Below are 21,733 nucleotides of genomic sequence, written 5' to 3'. Positions count from 1 at the left end.
AGCTAAGTATACTACATGACAGCATTTAATCAGTGAGTGCACACTCGCCGTGATGGGTCCGCCGCCATGTGAGTCAGGTGTGTACCCACCTTTAGTTGTAATTGCTGTTGGCATCAGTAGGGTCAGTTTGTTGGCACTGTGACGCCAGAGACAGGGAATCTCTGCACTGGGATTGGTTTAGGGCGGCTTGCTTGGCATATGGCTGTGCGCGGTTCAAGGTCGTAAGGTGCCCATACACGCACCGATCCCGGCGTGCGTTCTGGGCTAAAATAGCATCGCATGCATTGTGCATGCAATGCGATGAAAAGCAAGTACAAAAAGTATGTGCAGCACATACTTTTTGTACTGTGCGATGAAGTGCCGCGGGAGCGCGCACATCAAAGCACAGATCGCACCACTGGGATCGGCTTCAGTGGATGTTCTTCTGCTGTTAGCGATGTAGCTGACGTAGTGCCACATGACGACTAGCCGCTACAGTGTTCTCTACCTCCACTGTATTATTACCGTTTAGGATTTTGCATTTCGTTGTCATATTTGTTCTCCTGATACCGAGCACGTTTTCTCTCCCCTCAGGAGGTGAGGAGCAGCCATGGAAGATAAGGCAGTGGGCACCGAGCTGGTGAAGATCGAGGCCCCAGACATGATGCCCGGTCCCCCGCGGGTGGATCTGCAGCTGCCGGGTCAGCTTAAGTGCGAGCCGCCGTTAGATGGAGATGGCGTCATGTTGCGGGGGTCCATGGACTGCCTGGTGGATTACAACTTGGGGACCCAGCTCACAGTGGAGCAAGAGATACAGATCGGGGATGGCGCCCCACCATGTCTGAGCTACGATATGGCTTTCCTGCCCAGGAAGACCCCGAAACCGCGGCAGAGGAAACTCTCCGGAGAGCGGAACTTTAACTGCGGCCAATGCAGCAAAAGCTTCCTACGTAGCACTGACCTGGCCAAGCACGAGAAGGCCCACACGGACGAGAGGACATACATGTGCAACATCTGTGGGAAGAACTTCCGCCGGCACACGTCGCTGCTGATCCACGCGCGTATCCATACCGGAGAGCGGCCCTATCAGTGCACTCAGTGTGGGAAGAGCTTCATACAGAGGCAGCACCTCACCACACACCAGCGGACGCACACCGGGGAGAAGCCCTTTCAGTGCATCGAGTGTGGTAAGGGCTTCCGATGGAGGTCCGAGCTCCTCAAGCACCAGAAGAACCACACGGAGAAGGTGAGAACTGCAGCTATACCTGTGCTATACTGAGAGCCGCACGTGCAATGCTGTGGTGGTCGGGGGTACTGCATCTATACCTGTGCTATACTGAGAGCCGCACGTGTAATGCTGTGGTGGTCGGGGTAGGCCGGGGGTACTGTAGCTATACCTGTGCTATACTGAGAGCCGCACGTGTAATGCTGTGGTGGTCGGGGTAGGCCGGGGGTACTGCAGCTATACCTGTGCTATACTGAGAGCCGCACGTGTAATGCTGTGGTGGTCGGGGTAGGCCGGGGGTACTGCAGCTATACCTGTGCTATACTGAGAGCCGCACGTGTAATGCTGTGGTGGTCGGGATAGGCCGGGGGTACTGCAGAGTCAGGTGAACCTGTGTGTGACACGGAGGAGATGGCGGAGCCACAAGCCGGTTACTGTATTCTAGTCCTCTGTATTCCTTATTAACCCTCCATTGTAATCCAGGTCTGTGCCTCTTATGTTCGCAGCCCTCCATGGGATTTGATGACCTGGCCTCGTCTTTCTCCAAAGAAGAATGGATGGAGCTGGAGGAATGGCAGAAGGAACTGTACAGGAACGTCATGAAGGAGACCTCCGAGACGCTAATATCTCTTGGTAAGGCCTACACTACACTACACTACACTACACCAAACCACATCACACTACACCACACATGGCTATTCCCGTTACAGGAAGATGTGGCTTTGGCCGTCCATGCTTAATCTGGCCCATAGGTGCGTGTGCAGGCCCACCGAGGGGACACATGTACAGATTCGCTGCGGTGCAATGACCTGTACATTCATGTTGAGATGTGGTGACACGAGTACAGCCGCGCTGAGGTGTAGTGTGGTGCCACGTGTAATTATGCAATGAGGTGTGTTGACACGTGTACAGCGCGCTGAGATGTAGTGTGGTGCCACGTGTAATTATGCAATGAGGTGTGTTGACACGTGTACAGCCGCGCCGAGGTGTGTTGTCTCGTGTACAGCCGAGGTGAGTTGACGCGTGTACAGCCGCGCCGAGGTGTGGTGATGCGAGTACAGCCGTGCCGAGGTGTGGTGACGCGAGTACAGCCGTGCCGAGGTGTGGTGACGCGAGTACAGCCGTGCCGAGGTGTGGTGACGCGTGTACAGCCGCGCCGAGGTGTGTTGACACGTGTACAGCCGCGCCGAGGTGTGTTGACACGTGTACAGCCGCGCCGAGGTGTGTTGACACGTGTACAGCCGAGGTAAGTTGACACGTGTACAGCCGCGCCGAGGTGTGGTGACGCGAGTACAGCCGCACCGAGGTGTGGTGACGCGAGTACAGCCGCGCTGAGGTGTGGTGACTTGTGTAGTGCGGTGGCATGTGTAATTGGATTCGGTATGAAATCCCGATGGTCAAAATACCGACAGCTATTGACAGACGGTCAAAATCTCGACATGGTCAAAACACCGACCTTTAAAATCCCGACAAGGTCTAAATGCCGACATATAGAATGTAGACAGGTGGAAAAGTCAACATGACTTTCGGTCGACATGGGTTTTTGACTCAAATGCCGACATAGTCGACATGGACACAGTTGGAAGTCAACCGCAGCCCCTTGCTTCGCTCGCAATGCTTCGGGCACGGTGCACACAATTTTTTTCCTCCCACCACCCCTTAGTGCAGGCATTCCCAACCACGGTCCTCAAGGCACGCCAACAGGTTTTAGTGATATCCAGGCTTGAGCACAGGTGACTTAATTAGTACCTGAGTGTCACGACCACCATCTCATCTACCCTGGCTCCCTGTGCTGTCCCAGTCCTACAGACCTCTGATATGCTACCCTCTGTCTTGGCACTCACCTCCGCTGCTGATACCCATGCTGGCTGTCTGCGTTCCGGCCATCTTCTTGGTTGCTACAGCCTATGCTGCGCGGCTCCAAAGCGTGAGGTTACACGTGCAGCCAATCACTGCTCAGCTCTACCCTTAAAGTCTGACTAGCCAGGCCAGACCCGCCGTCAGTACAATGATGTCTACCCGCTAACATCATTGGTCACTCCTGGCTATCCCTGTAGTATCCACTACAGCTCTCCCTCGCATCCTGGTGAAAGTCTTCTCTGATCTCCCTGCTGATCGTCCACTGCTCCACCATATCATCACGGAACCCTCTGCCGCCTATTAGGATAGGACAAGGTTAACCCCCCCCAAAAGGGTGTCATCTTCTTTCTTCATTCCTGACGGTTATTATCCGTGGTCGCATCCCTGGTCCTGCAGCTACGATCCTACTCAGTGTAAACATGGGGTATTGGGGAATGGGACAGTATACCTATGCACTAATACCCACCAAAAAAAATGATTTGGAAAATCAGGTTTAATGTATATTTGTATCCACAATCTATAATTTGTGTGCCTTGGCACACGGTTACTGTGTGGAGGTGCTCCCCTGAGAGTAAAAATGAAGTCAAAAGGAGAAGAGAAAGTACTCTCTTGGTTTGGGGGCACGCTTTTTTATAAAACTTAACGTTTATTCATTGGTTGTTTTAAAATAGTTTAATAATAAGTACGGACATTACGTTTAAACATACATGACATACAAAACACATACACACAATTCCTTATTGTTGTGAACTACCATCTATGACAAGCAGTATCTTCTGCAAATTTGAGAATACTTTGTTAAATACTTGTGTGACAAACTGCTTATCTAGCGGTAGTGATATCCTTTGAGTGTTATAAGGAATTTTATTTTAGAGGACACCTATGTTAGGTGAGTGGATAGCGAATTTCTTTTACTGTGTTTTGTCAATATAAAAAATATTTTTTTGACAAGCAATTTTAGTAAGAGAGAGTACCCCTAGTATGGAAGAAAATAATGGGGGAAAAAAAAGGGGCTTATATCAGCATACATGCATTATCTTATTCTCTATAAGTCAATTTGGTCGTGTGGTAACTTCACAAAATCTGCTGCTCTATATCACTTCAGAGATATAGAATATACATAGTAGTAATAGGTTAGCAAAGACTGAAAAAAAGAGATTTAGGTTAGGTAGAGGTGTGTCAGTTTATCCCCGCAAGATGGTTTTTGCACGGGAACTGCTGCTGATTGTCGTAATGGATTGGTTTGCCCAATCCCCACAATTGAGCGAGTTTACTCCGTGCTTCAGTTGCAGATGTGGATAAGAAAAAGTAGGTTACTTCTATCCACATTAGGGAAAGGACCCCCCTGATTTCTTATAGTAATAGTCACAAATGCTAGCTGCTGTGATTATGTCAGCAGCAGTGTATTGGTTCCCCTAAAAGGGGGATCTTACCACTACCCGAGTGGACCAACCGAGCATTTGTGACTATTACTATAAGAAATTTCTATGTATAGACATTGAATGTGGGAGACCACAGAAAAATATCTTGGGGTGTCTGATAGAGAGATTGCTCCTGCTGCTTAAATTAATACATTTGCATCAGACGATTGTATGGCTACACTGCTTAACATCTGTTATTACAGTTATAAGAAACTTCTATGCATAGATATTTAACTTGCTCCTGCTGATTATCTAAAAATATTAGCACAGGACTGCTATAATATTATACTATCCAACATTTGCTATTATAGTTACAAGAGGTCTGGTGTTAGATACAGAGATTTCTCTCGCAGTTTTCAATTGTTTAAAATCGTTATACATAATTATCTTCCATTTTCTGGTGGCACCAAAAGACGAGACGCACCGCTCATCGCCCATCAATGCCAAGAGCACATGGGAGAAAGCAGCGTGTGAGGTAATCCATAAGTGTCACCAATCTAACTACTATTCTATTATCACTTTCTGGTTATACCCACCCACGATCGAAGGGACTATTCCCTGCAAGGGCATTGGCCAATCAGGGGGGTCCTTTCCCTAACGTGGATAGAAGTAACCTACTTTTTCTTATCCACATCTGCAACTGAAGCACGGAGTAAACTCGCTCAATTGTGGGGATTGGGCAAACCAATCCATTACGACAATCAGCAGCAGTTCCCGTGCAAAAACCATCTTGCGGGGATAAACTGACACACCTCTACCTAACCTAAATCTCTTTTTTTCAGTCTTTGCTAACCTATTACTACTATGTATATTCTATATCTCTGAAGTGATATAGAGCAGCAGATTTTGTGAAGTTACCACACGACCAAATTGACTTATAGAGAATAAGATAATGCATGTATGCTGATATAAGCCCCTTTTTTTTCCCCCATTATTTTCTTCCATACTAGGGGTACTCTCTCTTACTAAAATTGCTTGTCAAAAAAATATTTTTTATATTGACAAAACACAGTAAAAGAAATTCGCTATCCACTCGCCTAACATAGGTGTCCTCTAAAATAAAATTCCTTATAACACTCAAAGGATATCACTACCGCTAGATAAGCAGTTTGTCACACAAGTATTTAACAAAGTATTCTCAAATTTGCAGAAGATACTGCTTGTCATAGATGGTAGTTCACAACAATAAGGAATTGTGTGTATGTGTTTTGTATGTCATGTATGTTTAAACGTAATGTCCGTACTTATTATTAAACTATTTTAAAACAACCAATGAATAAACGTTAAGTTTTATAAAAAAGCGTGCCCCCAAACCAAGAGAGTACTTTCTCTTCTCCTTTTGACGATCCTACTCAGCACAGATTCAACTGGACTTCATCTTCTAATCCTTCATCCAATCATTCAACCATCCAATTCTTCATCCAATCTTTCTTTCAATCATCCAATTATTCAACTTCCCAATCATCTTCAAGCTCTCCAATAAGTATTGTTTATTATTGTCTTCCTTCAGTTTATCAATATCTACAGTTATTCTTTATGCCATCATTCATATCTTGTACTGCAGTATCTGTATTAAAAAAGGTTTAATTTTATCCAATTGCTTCACTCCAATCTGTCATTCAGCCCTACATTAAAGCACCCAGCCTCCGTTACACTCCAGCTGGTGCTTCACGAAACGTGACACTGAGTGATTCTGATTAAACCATCTGTGCTGAAGCCTGGATATCACTAAAACCTGCACTGTTAGTGTGCCTTTAGGACTGTGGTTGAGAATGCCTGCCCTAGTGGTTGGTAGGGAATGAAATACCGCCTGTCTGGTCAAAAAACAGTTTTGATCGTAGTACATCTTATACAGTCGCATCGCATGCTCTATAGCGGCATGCGATACGATTTTTAATTGTGAAAGCACCCTGATGGGTGCTTTCAATGTTAAATGCACCCCCATTGGCAACGCCACCCCAAAGCACGGCGACCGCAGCGGTACGCGTCCTCCGACCTTTTCATACCCCCACTATCCACGTCGTCGTGGAGTTGACTTTAGATAGTGTGGCGAGCCACCGAGCCCGAAGCGTGGCGAGCGCACACGGATTACTTTACATGTATTATGGCTCCCCTTGCGTGGCTCGCCACGCTTCGAGCTCGTATTCCGCATCCCCTCGCGGGGCTCGCCACACTATCTACAATCAACTCCACACCGACGTGGATAGTGGGGGTATGAAAAGGTAGGAGGACGCGTACCGCTGTGCTCGCCACGCTTCGGAATGGGGGTGCATTTAACATTGTAAGCACCCATCAGGGTGCTTTCACAATTAAAAATCGTATCGCATGCAATTTGCTGGCATGCAATGCAATGTACAAGCACTCCTGTTAATTTTACATGAATATCGCATAGCACACCACGAAGTATGGTATGCGATGGGCGCCGTGCTAGGAAACAAGTACCCTACATTCTATATGTCGGGATTTTAAATGTCGGGATTTTGACCATTGGGATTTTGACTGCATCCCGTGTAATTATGGTGTGGTGACACGCGTACAGGTGCACTGAGATATAGTGCGGTGCCACGTGTAATTATGCGATGAGGTGTGGTGACATGCGTACAGGTGCACTGAGATATAGTGCGGTGCCACGTGTAATAATGCGATGAGGTGTGGTGACACGCGTACAGGTGCACTGAGATGTTGTGCGGTGCCACGTGTAATTATGCGATGAGGTGTGGTGACATGCGTACAGGTGCACTGAGATATAGTGCGGTGCCACGTGTAATAATGCGATGAGGTGTGGTGACACGCGTACAGGTGCACTGAGATGTAGTGCGGTGCCACGTGTAATAATGCGATGAGGTGTGGTGACACACGTACAGGTGCACTGAGATGTAGTACGGTGCCACGTGTAATAATGTGATGAGGTGTGGTGACACGCGTACAGGTGCACTGAGATGTAGTGCGGTGCCACGTGTAATTATGTGATGAGGTGTGGTGACACGCGTACAGGTGCACTGAGATGTAGTGCGGTGCCACGTGTAATTATGCGATGAGGTGTGGTGATACATGTACAGATGTAGTGCGGTGCCACATGCAATTATGCAATGAGGTGTGGTGACACGTGTACAGGTGCACTGAGATGTAGTGCGGTGCCACGTGTAATTATGCGATGAGGTGTGGTGACACGTGTACAGGTGCACTGAGATGTAGTGCGGTACCACGTGTAATTATGTGATGAGGTGTGGTAACACGCGTACAGGTGCACTGAGATGTAGTGCGGTGCCACGTGTAATTATGTGATGAGGTGTGGTGACACGCGCACAGGTGCACTGAGATGTAGTACGGTGCCACGTGTAATAATGTGATGAGGTGTGGTGACACGCGTACAGGTGCACTGAAATGTAGTGCGGTGCCACGTGTAATAATGTGATGAGGTGTGGTGACACGTGTACAGGTGCACTGAGATGTAGTGCGGTGCCACGTGTAATTATGCAATGAGGTTTGGTGACACGTGTACAGGTGCACTGAGATGTAGTGCGGTGCCACGTGTAATTATGCGATGAGGTGTGGTGACACGTGTACAGGTGCACTGAGATGTAGTGCGGTACCACGTGTAATTATGTGATGAGGTGTGGTAACACGCGTACAGGTGCACTGAGATGTAGTGCGGTGCCACGTGTAATTATGTGATGAGGTGTGGTGACACGCGCACAGGTGCACTGAGATGTAGTAGTAACTCAGGGGTTCCCAAACTTTTTGGAATCACGGTACCCTGGAGTATCAGAATTTTTTTCGTGGCACCCCTAGGCCAAATGTTTGTTATTGTGTACTTTAAAAAAATATATATTACATTAAATAAATTGTGTTTATATGTGATCCTTAGGTCCAGTTATGTTGTGAGGGACAGTATTCACTTCAGTTTGTTCTAATATTGTATGATTGGAAGCCATAAGCACTGATTTTCCCTATTACATTGACCATAAATACAATGAATTGTTCCTGGAACACCATCCCAGGGCCCCCCTGCAAGTGCTATGAGGCACCCCAGGGTGCCGCGGCACACAGTTTGGGAACCACTGTTTTAACTATTAAAATGTTGGATTTTTGTTGCTGTGACACCTGTCTGATTTCTCCGTGGTACAATGGGCCCACGCGATAGCAGAAACTTGTATATTCTGTGCGGCTGCTTCATCAGGATGGGGTACAGTGGCGTAACCTGTGTCTCAGGCAGCGTACAGAGGGGGTGGTCACAGGATACCCCCTCTCTGCCACTACGGTGACCATTATATGCTGCTAATGGTGGAACATGTCCCATGGAGATCCTAGGTCTCCCCGCAGATAGGGCCCTGGTCAGGAATTGAACTACTGACCTCAGCGCTGCCTGTGAGCAATGGTAACCACTACGCCGCCATGCTCTCCATTGCCTCATTAGGAAAGCAGGAAGTTATGCATTTGATGCATACACAGATCATTATAGTAGTCTTGTTATGCGATGTGGTGACATGCGTACAGGTGCACTGAGATGTGGTGGACACCGTTGGCGTGGCTGTATGGGTATGTGGGCACATTTAGGGACATCGGGCCAGATTCATAGTAGTGCAGTACTGCTGCTGCAGATGCCAGTTTTGACTGGCTGGGATTTGTATAGAGATGCCCACCAGAGCCGCCGCCGCCACCACTGCCCCACAACTGCGCACACACACCGATGTAGATCCGGGAAACGTTGACTCCATCTGAGTCCGAGGGCTGTGCTGTAATGGCCAACGCAACTGTGGCACCGTAGACAGGACTGCATTTGGCAGCTGATCTATGCTGGCACGCGTGACATGGGCATAGCGTACATCTGGGATTCAGGCCCATTGTCTGTTGCTGGGACTTGCACACCCCATTTACCTCTCCTGTGTCTCCTCTGTCCTGCCCAGGTGAAGGCTTGGTGGAGAAGGCCATCATTGAGAAGACCCCAGATGTCCTGGACCCCGCTGGCAGCTTGGCTGTGGAGTGCACCAACAACTTACCGCTCTGCGCTGAAGGGTCGGTGGCGTGCAGCAACACTCAGAGCGTGGGGGGAGGAGCCTTGGGGCAGACCGCGGACAATGCTGAGGAGAAGGCAGTGGCCTTCACAGAGGGAGTGGATAAAGTCCGCGTGAAGTTCCTAGACCGGTCAAACGCCAGCAGCACGGAGCGGGCACACGCCTGCGCTGAGTGCGGCAAAGTCTTCTACAACAAGCGGACACTGAAAGCTCACCTGAGGGCTCACCTGGGGGAACGGTCATACATCTGTAACGTGTGCGGGAAGTGCTTCCGGCGGCACACCTCGCTACTCATCCACGAGCGCATTCACACCGGGGAACGCCCTTACCACTGCACCCAATGCGGCAAGAGCTTTGTACAACGCCAGCACCTCAACACGCACCAGAAAACCCACACCGGGGAGAAGCCCTTCCAGTGCCAGGACTGTGGCAAAGGCTTCCGCTGGAGGTCCGAGCTGGTGAAACACCAGAAGGTCCATGAGGAAGAGGTGGGTGTAACGCGGGTGGTGACCTTCTATGGGGTGGGTGTAACGCGGGTACTAGTAGCTGGGACGCGGGTGGTGACGCTCTATGGGGGTGGGTGTAACGCGGGTGCTAGTAGCTGGGACGCCGGTGGTGACGCTCTATGGGGACGGGTGTAGGGCATTGCGTGGTACGGGGGCTCTGCGTTATATACTGTGACGGGAATAGGGCATTGTGTGGTACGGGGGGCTCTGCGTTATATACTGATCCGGGAATAGGGCATTGCGTGGTACGGGGGGGGCTCTGCGTTATATACTGATCCGGGAATAGGGCATTGCGTGGTACGGGGGGGGCTCTGCGTTATATACTGATCCGGGAATAGGGCATTGCGTGGTACGGGGGGCTCTGCGCTATATACTGATCCGGGAATAGGGCATTGTGTGGTACGGGGGGCTCTGCGTTATATACTGATCCGGGAATAGGGCATTGTGTGGTACGGGGGGCTCTGCGTTATATACTGATCCGGGAATAGGGCATTGCGTGGTACGGGGGGGGCTCTGCGTTATATACTGATCCGGGAATAGGGCATTGCGTGGTACGGGGGGCTCTGCGCTATATACTGATCCGGGAATAGGGCATTGCGTGGTACGGGGGGGGGCTCTGCGTTATATACTGATCCGGGAATAGGGCGTTGCGTGGTACGGGGGGCTCTGCGTTATATACTGATCCGGGAATAGGGCATTGCGTGGTACGGGGGGGGCTCTGCGTTATATACTGATCCGGGAATAGGGCATTGCGTGGTACGGGGGGCTCTGCGCTATATACTGATCCGGGAATAGGGCATTGCGTGGTACGGGGGGGGGCTCTGCGCTATATACTGATCCGGGAATAGGGCGTTGCGTGGTACGGGGGGCTCTGCGTTATATACTGATCCGGGAATAGGGCATTGCGTGGTACGGGGGGGGGGGGTTTGATGTTATATACTGATCCGGGAATAGGGCACTGCGTGGTACGGGGGGGTGGGGGTTTGTTATATACTGATCCGGGAATTGGGCATTACGTGGTACGGGGGGGGGGGTTGTTATATACTGATCCGGGAATAGGGCATTGCGTGGTACGGGGGGGGGGCTCTCCAGGCTGCTTTGTATACTCGACAGAGGGGGTTTTGGATTCTGCACTCAATTGATTCTGTTTCTTGCCCTATATTATCGGGCTAATGCCGCTATTTTTATTTGTATGTAGCGGGGGTGCTATCCTGACCAACTGGGGGTCAGCGATCAAAAAAGGGGAGGAAAAAGACAGTTGTTTGTGGATGCACTCCTGATCGACAAGGATCGATCCTTATATTTTGATAAGTTTTTCTTTTTAAGTAAAACCGTGGGGATTCCTGTTGTCTTTATTTAATTGGTATTTGACAAGGAATTTTTCCACAAACTTGCGAAAATTAGAGGTTAAAAATATCCCAACATACATACATACACAAGGTGAGGAAAAGTAAAGATTTGTGTTGGAAAGAGTTTTAAAACGTGTAGGCAGATTCTAATAGGATGCTGTTAATTTGTAATATTCAGGTGGTATTCCCTTGTGACATGTGCTTTATTGTTTGTGTGTCACACTGTTTATATAAATTTGGTCACCCAATTTTTGGGAGTGTGCCCTGGGCTTGGTTGGGAGGTGTGTAGATTTTATTAAAGGTTGTGGTAGTTTTAGATCTATATGAATTACCACTGGTCTTTATTGACCGTTATTCCTGTTGTGTGATGATGCGGTTTTATTTATACATTTTCAAGAGTAGCTGGCTAGCTTGAAGAAGCACTTAATGCGAAACACGTGTCCTAGACCCGTGATAGGCAGATGAATAGGATGTAATTTGTGTATCTATTGTTATGTCATACTCACTGTTTAATATATTGTAATTTTACTGCTTAGACCTAGTGCTAGTGGAAGAACAAACTACTTCTGCTCACGCAGTCTGCCCCTACAGGGTAACCTGCAGAGAATATACTGCATACCAGCATTAATCAAAACATAGCACACCGCCAAATGTAAGGCACCTAATATCTTAGATACCACCGAATACCAATAAGGTCAAAGAAAGGTGGAAGTCAGATGTGTGCACATAGCGAAAAATATTAAAACGCTATACCATTTATATGTTTTGTAACAGCTGTGCATAAGAACTCACTGGCAAACCCAGCCAGCAGAGGTGTGCTAAACATACATATATAAATAACCACCAGCAGAGGTCAGCAGTAACCAATGGAAGAGAAATAAAAATGTATCATTAAATACATATAATATTACTTATCTGAGATCCTGGGCAAAAAGCCAGACAGGAATATATTAGTAGCAAAAAGTATCCACTCATAGCTACAGAAACCAGATGAAATGATTCTCTGTCCTTTAAAAAGTACTTACATCACCCAGCCCATTTAATAACAATAGGAGGAAAAGTGTGATAAGCGGTAATATGTATATACATCAAATACGCCTCAAAACGTATTATGGGAAATATAACCCATATATTTCTTTCCCAACAGTAACGTGTGACATAGAGCCAAATTGGAAAACAAGGAGGCCAAATCACACATCTGAGGAGAATACAACATATACTTTTAAAAATTAAATGTGACATAGAGCCAAAATTTGAGGCCATATCACAGACCCAATTCACTATCTAAACGCTAATAAACAGCTAAATATGTATATGTGCCAAATTTGAAAAGCTCACCCACAGTAATATATGCAGTATAAAATTACTTAACCCCAGGTATAAGATCATCAAAACCTGTGGAGAATACAGCATATATCCAGAAATTAATTAAGTGTGACATAGAGCTGAACTCACGGCCAAATCACACAGCCTATTGGAGATCAAATTAAACTGTGGAGATTAACCCATATACTTACAGCAGAGTGGGATATAGAGCCTAAATTCTGGCCAAACCACACAAGTGACCATCTCATGAGAATGTATAAATAAAACCGCATCATCACACAACAGGAATAACGGTCAATAAAGACCAGTGGTAATTCATATAGATCTAAAACTACCACAACCTTTAATAAAATCTACACACCTCCCAACCAAGCCCAGGGCACACTCCCAAAAATTGGGTGACCAAATTTATATAAACAGTGTGACACACAAACAATAAAACACATGTCACAAGGGAATACCACCTGAATATTACAAATTAACAGCATCCTATTAGAATCTGCCTACACGTTTTAAAACTCTTTCCAACACAAATCTTTACTTTTCCTCACCTTGTGTATGTATGCAAGTTTGTGGGAAAATTCCTTGTCAAATACCAATTAAATAAAGACAACAGGAATCCCCACGGTTTTACTTAAAAAGAAAAACTTATCAAAATATAAGTATCGATCCTTGTCGATCAGGAGTGCATCCACAAACAACTGTCTTTTTCCTCCCCTTTTTTGATTGCTTTGTATACTCACCCTCTTGTTGTATTTCAGGCCGCAGACGCCTCCATTAAGGAAGAACAGGGGGACTGTGACCGCTGTGAGGACGGAGATGGCGCTAATGCAGGTACGGCATCTGGAGCTCTCCGTCAGTCCAAGTATAATGGAAGAGGTTACTATGCAATAGAAGAGACACAGCCTTGTGTATGTATATATGGGGCAGGTTACCTATCTATATCTCTGTCATTGGGAGTCCGTAAAGTAAATGCCGCTTTCCTCTGCTTCTTACGTAAGGTGATCGCCCCAAAAGCCTTCCAGCAAAGCACAGGAGTGCAGGAAAGAGGCGCCCCCGTATCCCCAAAGCGGACAAGGCCCATGCCTGCGCAGAGTGCGGTAAAATCTTCTACAACAAGCGCACATTGAAGGCGCACCTTCGGGCTCACCTCGGGGAGAGGTCGTACATCTGCAACGTCTGTGGCAAGTGTTTCCGCAGGCACACAGCACTACTGATCCACGAGCGGATTCACACCGGCGAGAGGCCCTACAAGTGTGCGCAGTGCGGCAAGACCTTCATTTCAGCAGCAGCATCTCACCACCCACAAGAGAATCCACACCGGGAGAAGCCCTTTCCCTGCGATGTCTGCGGGAACAGCTATCGGTGGCGGTCCGAGCTGGTCAAACATCAGAAGGTCCACGAGAAGGAGGTAACGCAATGCGCTGGGCTTCATTCAGACAATGTTCTTGGTTATTTGCTGCTGCGTAACAAGTTCTGAAAACCCGTATGCAGCTGCGTTACTCAGTGTGCGCTCTGCTGGTATGGGGGCGGGCAGTATTGGCAACGGCCTGTAGTGAAAGTGACTGGTCTGGTATAAGTGTATATAAGCAGTGTGTTACCGCGTGACAGTGGGCGCCCTTAGGCCTCATTCACAGACTGCTACACCAGGGAGGGGTGATGGCGGTATCTGCATATAACCACATCTGCCTCCCTGACTCGGACTACGGTCTGTCTGCCTCCCTCCCTCCCTGACTCTGGCTACTGTCTGTCTGCCTCCCTGCCTCGGACTACGGCCTGCCTGCCTCCCTCCCTGACTCGGCTACGGTCTGCCTGCCTCCCTCCCTGACTCGGGCTACGGCCTGCCTCCCTCCCTCCCTGACTCGGGCTACGGCCTGCCTGCCTCCCTCCCTGACTTTGGCTATGGTTTGCCTGCATTGGGCTACGGTCTGTCTGCCTCCCTCCCTGACTCTGGCTACGGTCTGTCTGCCTCCCTCCCTGACTCTGGCTACGGTCTGTCTGCCTCCCTCCCTGACTCTGGCTACGGTCTGTCTGCCTCCCTCCCTGACTCTGGCTACGGTCTGTCTGCCTCCCTCCCTGACTCTGGCTACGGTCTGCCTGCCTCCCTCCCTGACTCTGGCTACGGTCTGCCTGCCTCCCTCCCTGACTCTGGCTACGGTCTGCCTGCCTATCTCCCTGACTCTGGCTACAGCCTGCCTGCCTCCCTCCCTGACTCTGGCTACGGTCTGCCTGCCTCCCTCCCTGACTCTGGCTACGGTCTGTCTGCCTTCCTCCCTCCCTGACTACGGTCTGCCTGCCTCCCTCCCTGACTCTGGCTACGGTCTGTCTGCCTATCTCCCTGACTCTGGCTACGGTCTGCCTGCCTATCTCCCTGACTCTGGCTACAGCCTGCCTGCCTCCCTCCCTGACTCTGGCTACGGTCTGTCTGCCTCCCTCCCTGACTGGCTACGGTCTGTCTGCCTCCCTCCCTGACTCTGGCTACGGTCTGTCTGCCTCCCTCCCTGACTCTGGCTACGGTCTGTCTGCCTCCCTCCCTGACTCTGGCTACGGTCTGCCTGCCTCCCTCCCTGACTCTGGCTACGGTCTGCCTGCCTATCTCCCTGACTCTGGCTACAGCCTGCCTGCCTCCCTCCCTGACTCTGGCTACGGTCTGCCTGCCTCCCTCCCTGACTCTGGCTACGGTCTGCCTGCCTCCCTCCCTGACTCGGGCTACAGTCTGCCTGCCTCCCTCCCTGACTCGGGCTACGGTCTGCCTGCCTTCCTCCCTCCCTGACTACGGTCTGTCTGCCTCCCTCCCTGACTACGGTCTGTCTGCCTCCCTCCCTGACTCTGACTACGGTCTGTCTGCCTCCCTCCCTGACTCTGACTACGGTCTGTCTGCCTCCCTCCCTGACTCTGGCTACGGTCTGTCTGCCTCCCTCCCTGACTCTGACTACGGTCTGCCTGCCTCCCTCCCTGACTCGGGCTACGGCCTGCCTGCCTCCCTCCCTGACTCTGGCTACGGTCTGCCTGCCTCCCTCCCTGACTCGGGCTACGGTCTGCCTGCCTCCCTCCCTGACTCGGGCTACGGTCTGCCTGCCTCCCTCCCTGACTCGGGCTACGGTCTGCCTGCCTCCCTCCCTGACTCGGGTTACGGTCTGCCTGCCTCCCTCCCTGACTCGGGCTACGGTCTGCCTGCCTGCCTCCCTCCCTGACTCAGGCTACGGCCTGCCTGCTCACCTAATGGAAGGGAAAGAAAAACTTTATGTAGCTATTAGTCAGAGCAGCCTTCCTCTCTCCCACTCCCATGCCCCTTCCTCCTTGTGCCTCAACCTTGCCCCCTTTCTCTCTCCCCCTTCTCTCTTGCTCCCATTCTAACACTTTCTCCCCCTCTCTTTTCATCCCTCCATTGTCTCTGTCCTTGTTCACCCCATTCCTGGGCATTTCTGACTCAGGTGGTAGGGGTCTGAAGCCAGACAAAGGGGCATTACATCACACATTGATAACCTCATTGTTATCAGCAGTCAGTGTTGGCATATAGATGGATCCGCACACTAGGGCAGCACTAGTGTGACATGAGCTGTTCTCAGATCTGGCTGCTGGCCCCTCCTCCTCCTTGTCATCCGCACATTACCATTGGCTGGTGGCGGCTGTTGCTCACTCTCTCCTGTTGTCCCGGGTTAAGGGCTTGTTGCTGAAGAAGCTGCCTTGGATTTAGAGAGGAGTCACAGGGAGCTCAGTGAGGGGATCCTCAGGGTCATGGCGTTCACATGAGGGCGTTTTAACTGTACCCCCTGGGGCCACTACATACTGAAAACAATTGGCATAAGGTCCATCCTGTGTTCTACAAGCAGATGAGCCATGCACAATGGGTGTCAATGGGGTTTCTTTTTTTTTTCTATGAGGGACAATTCCCATGATTTTTTTTTTTTTTTTTTTTTTTTTATGTGGGAACTGATGCAGTTTTTTTTTTTTTTCATGTGAGGGCCAATGTATTTTATATTTGGTACCTCAGGATTGGTGTGGATGTGTTTTTTTTTTTCATATAGGTGCCAATGGTTTTCTTTTTGTCCTGTGAGGGCCAATGTATTTTTCCTGTGGGAGCCTGATGGTGTACCATGGCAATTGTATCATCTGCACTAGGTTATCCGTCTGCCCCCCTGGCTGTGCTGGAAGAGGATGAAGCCCCTGCCGGTGACAATAACGCCCTGTCTTCTTCTGTTTCAGAGTTCTGCCACCGGCTCAGAGGAAGCCCAGAAAGGTGAGGAACGTTGTCGCTGACGTGTCCCAGACCGTACTACAAGGTTTATAGTATATGATGTGGGATTTAAGGATTCCCGATTGATTATTAAGGTCTGTTCCCCTTAGAGCCGTCAGGACGGAAGCGTCGCTACAAACGCGAGGGGCAAGGTCCTCTGGGAGCCCTGGAGAGAGGCAAAGCTCTGGGCAAGCGGGCACGGATGCTGTTACGTCAGCGGGCACAGAAAGGGGATCGGGCTCTTTCCTGCCAAGAGTGTGGCAAGAACTTCCTGAACAAGCGGACGTTGCGCTCCCACCAGCGCGTGCACACAGACGAGCGCTCCTATATCTGCAACGTGTGCGGGAAGAGTTTCCGTAGGCACACCTCCCTCCTGATTCATGAACGGATCCACACAGGGGAACGGCCGTACCAGTGCGCTCAGTGCGGCAAGTCCTTCATACAGCGCCAGCACCTCACCACTCACCTGAAGACGCACACCGGGGAGAAGCCCTTCCAGTGCTCCCAGTGCGGGAAAGGCTTCCGCTGGAGGTCGGAGCTGCTGAAACATCAGAAGGTCCACGAGGAGGAGGAGGTAACGCCTGCACTGCTCATGTGTGATACATCCCATATCCCACGCTCTGGTCAGAAGATGAACCCTGCCCTCCCGATATAGAGAATCCCGACCGGGGGTGCATATGTACCCTAACCCTTACCCCCAGTAGTGCCTACTTCCAGCTCCCATACCCTGCCACCTGAACCGAACCCCCGTAACCTGCTGCCTACCCCCCCCCCCTCCCCCACAGCCTAACCCTCTCCCCTTACCCCAGTAGTGCCTACGCCCAGCTCCCATACCCTGCCACCTGAACCAAACCCCCGTAACCTGCTGCCTACCCCCCCCCTGCAGCCTAACCCTCTCCCCTTACCCCAGTAGTGCCTACGCCCAGCTCCCATACCCTGCCACCTGAACCGAACACCTGTAACCTGCTGCCTACCCCCCCCTCCCCCGCAGCCTAACCCTCTCCCCTTCCCCTAGTAGTGCCTACGCCCAACTCCCATACCCTGCCACCTGAACCAAACCCCCGTAACCTGCTGCCTACCCCCCCCCCCTGCAGCCTAACCCTCTCCCCTTACCCCAGTAGTGCCTACGCCCAACTCCCATACCCTGCCACCTGAACCAAACCCCCGTAACCTGCTGCCTACCCCCCCCCCCCTGCAGCCTAACCCTCTCCCCTTACCCCAGTAGTGCCTACGCCCAGCTCCTATACCCTGCCACCTGAACCGAACCCCCGTAACCTGCTGCCTACCCCCCCCCCCCCTCCCCCACAGCCTAACCCTCTCCCCTTACCCTAGTAGTGCCTACGCCCAGCTCCTATACCCTGCCACCTGAACCGAACCCCCGTAACCTGCTGCCTACCCCCCCTCCCCCACAGCCTAACCCTCTCCCCTTACCCCAGTAGTGCCTACGCCCAGCTCCCATACCCTGCCACCTGAACCGAACCCCCGTAACCTGCTGCCTACCCCCCCCCCCTCCCCCACAGCCTAACCCTCTCCCCTTACCCCAGTAGTGCCTACGCCCAACTCCCATACCCTGCCACCTGAACCGAACCCCCGTAACCTGCTGCCTACCCCCCCCCCCCCCCGCAGCCTAACCCTCTCCCCTTACCCCAGTAGTGCCTACGCCCAACTCCCATACCCTGCCGCCTGAACCGAACACCTGTAACCTGCTGCCTACCCCCCCCCCCCCTGCAGCCTAACCCTCTCCCCTTACCCCAGTAGTGCCTACGCCCAACTCCCATACCCTGCCGCCTGAACCGAACACCTGTAACCTGCTGCCTAACTCCCCTCCCCCCCGCAGCCTAACCCTCTCCCCTTACCCCAGTAGTGCCTACGCCCAGCTCCCATACCCTGCCGCCTGAACCGAACACCTGTAACCTGCTGCCTACCCCCCCTCCCCCGCAGCCTAACCCTCTCCCCTTACCCCAGTAGTGCCTACGCCCAACTCCCATACCCTGCCGCCTGAACTGAACCCCCGTAACCTGCTGCCTACCCCCCCCCTGCAGCCTAACCCTCTCCCCTTACCCCAGTAGTGCCTACGCCCAACTCCCATACCCTGCCACCTGAACCGAACACCTGTAACCTGCTGCCTACCCCCCCCCCTGCAGCCTAACCCTCTCCCCTTACTCCAATATTGCCTACGCCCAGCTCCCATACCCTGCCGCCTGAACCGAACCCCCATAACCTGCTGCCTACCCCCCCTCTCCCACAGCCTAACCCTCTCCCCTTAGTCCAACACCCATACCCTGCCGCCTGAACCGAACCCCCATAACCTGCTGCCTACCCCCCCCCCCCTGCAGCCTAACCCTCTCCCCTTACCCCAGTAGTGCCTACGCCCAGCTCCCATACCCTGCCGCCTGAACCGAACCCCCGTAACCTGCTGCCTACCCCCCCCCCCCTGCAGCCTAACCCTCTCCCCTTACCCCAGTAGTGCCTACGCCCAGCTCCCATACCCTGCCACCTGAACCGAACACCTGTAACCTGCTGCCTACCCCCCCCCCCCCCCGCAGCCTAACCCTCTCCCCTTACCCCAGTAGTGCCTACGCCCAGCTGCCTGAACCGAACACCTGTAACCTGCTGCCTACCCCCCCCCCCCCCCCGCAGCCTAACCCTCTCCCCTTACCCCAGTAGTGCCTACGCCCAGCTCCCATACCCTGCCGCCTGAACCGAACCCCCGTAACCTGCTGCCTACCCCCCCCCCCTGCAGCCTAACCCTCTCCCCTTACCCCAGTAGTGCCTACGCCCAACTCCCATACTCTGCCGCCTGAACCGAACACCTGTAACCTGCTGCCTACCCCCCCCCCCCCGCAGCCTAACCCTCTCCCCTTACCCCAGTAGTGCCTACGCCCAACTCCCATACCCTGCCGCCTGAACCGAACACCTGTAACCTGCTGCCTACCCCCCCCCCCCCCCGCAGCCTAACCCTCTCCCCTTACCCCAGTAGTGCCTACGCCCAACTCCCATACCCTGCCGCCTGAACCGAACACCTGTAACCTGCTGCCTACCCCCCCCCCCCCGCAGCCTAACCCTCTCCCCTTACCCCAGTAGTGCCTACGCCCAACTCCTATACCCTGCCGCCTGAACCGAACACCTGTAACCTGCTGCCTACCCCCCCCCCCCCGCAGCCTAACCCTCTCCCCCCCGCAGCCTAACCCTCTCCCCTTACTCCAGTAGTGCCTACGCCCAACTCCCATACCCTGCCGCCTGAACCGAACACCTGTAACCTGCTGCCTACCCCCCCCCCCCCTCCCCCGCAGCCTAACCCTCTCCCCTTACCCCAGTAGTGCCTACGCCCAACTCCCATACCCTGCCGCCTGAACCGAACACCTGTAACCTGCTGCCTAACTCCCCTCCCCCCCGCAGCCTAACCCTCTCCCCTTACCCCAGTAGTGCCTACGCCCAGCTCCCATACCCTGCCACCTGAACCGAACCCCCGTAACCTGCTGCCTAACTCCCCTCCCCCCCGCAGCCTAACCCTCTCCCCTTACCCCAGTAGTGCCTACGCCCAGCTCCCATACCCTGCCGCCTGAACCGAACACCTGTAACCTGCTGCCTACCCCCCTCCCCCGCAGCCTAACCCTCTCCCCTTACCCCAGTAGTGCCTACGCCCAACTCCCATACCCTGCCGCCTGAACTGAACCCCCGTAACCTGCTGCCTACCCCCCCCCTGCAGCCTAACCCTCTCCCCTTACCCCAGTAGTGCCTACGCCCAACTCCCATACCCTGCCACCTGAACCGAACCCCCGTAACCTGCTGCCTAACCCTCTCCCCTTACTCCAATATTGCCTACGCCCAGCTCCCATACCCTGCCGCCTGAACCGAACCCCCATAACCTGCTGCCTACCCCCCCTCTCCCACAGCCTAACCCTCTCCCCTTAGTCCAACACCCATACCCTGCCGCCTGAACCGAACCCCCATAACCTGCTGCCTACCCCCCCCCCCCTGCAGCCTAACCCTCTCCCCTTACCCCAGTAGTGCCTACGCCCAGCTCCCATACCCTGCCGCCTGAACCGAACCCCCGTAACCTGCTGCCTACCCCCCCCCCCTGCAGCCTAACCCTCTCCCCTTACCCCAGTAGTGCCTACGCCCAGCTCCCATACCCTGCCACCTGAACCGAACACCTGTAACCTGCTGCCTACCCCCCCCCCCCCCGCAGCCTAACCCTCTCCCCTTACCCCAGTAGTGCCTACGCCCAGCTGCCTGAACCGAACACCTGTAACCTGCTGCCTACCCCCCCCCCCCCGCAGCCTAACCCTCTCCCCTTACCCCAGTAGTGCCTACGCCCAGCTCCCATACCCTGCCGCCTGAACCGAACCCCCGTAACCTGCTGCCTACCCCCCCCCCCTGCAGCCTAACCCTCTCCCCTTACCCCAGTAGTGCCTACGCCCAACTCCCATACCCTGCCGCCTGAACCGAACACCTGTAACCTGCTGCCTACCCCCCCCCCCCCCCCCGCAGCCTAACCCTCTCCCCTTACCCCAGTAGTGCCTACGCCCAACTCCTATACCCTGCCGCCTGAACCGAACACCTGTAACCTGCTGCCTACCCCCCCTCTCCCACAGCCTAACCCTCTCCCCTTACCCCAGTAGTGCCTACGCCCAGCTCCCATACCCTGCCGCCTGAACCGAACACCTGTAACCTGCTGCCTACCCCCCCCCCCCCCGCAGCCTAACCCTCTCCCCCCCGCAGCCTAACCCTCTCCCCTTACCCCAGTAGTGCCTACGCCCAACTCCCATACCCTGCCGCCTGAACCGAACACCTGTAACCTGCTGCCTACCC

General features: G+C 52.6%; 1 protein-coding gene across 1 annotated transcript in view; it reads left to right on the top strand.

The window, feature by feature from the left end:
- LOC146058330 (uncharacterized) overlaps positions 1-21,733 on the top strand; it is a 31,596-nt gene that overhangs the window by 2,886 nt on the left and 6,977 nt on the right. The window contains 9 exon segments of the mRNA XM_083170602.1: positions 574-1,225; positions 1,711-1,837; positions 9,393-9,988; positions 13,443-13,515; positions 13,683-13,963; positions 13,965-14,004; positions 14,007-14,092; positions 16,888-16,921; positions 17,029-17,492. Of these exon segments, the coding sequence (XP_083026728.1) occupies positions 590-1,225; positions 1,711-1,837; positions 9,393-9,988; positions 13,443-13,515; positions 13,683-13,963; positions 13,965-14,004; positions 14,007-14,092; positions 16,888-16,921; positions 17,029-17,492 (2,337 nt within the window). The 5' untranslated portion in view covers positions 574-589.

The sequence above is a fragment of the Crinia signifera genome, chromosome 2 (genome assembly GCF_055691185.1).
Source record: "Crinia signifera chromosome 2, ASM5569118v1, whole genome shotgun sequence".
In the NCBI taxonomy this organism is placed as follows: Eukaryota; Metazoa; Chordata; class Amphibia; order Anura; family Myobatrachidae; genus Crinia; species Crinia signifera.
This window is presented reverse-complemented; position numbering and strand designations above follow the sequence as displayed.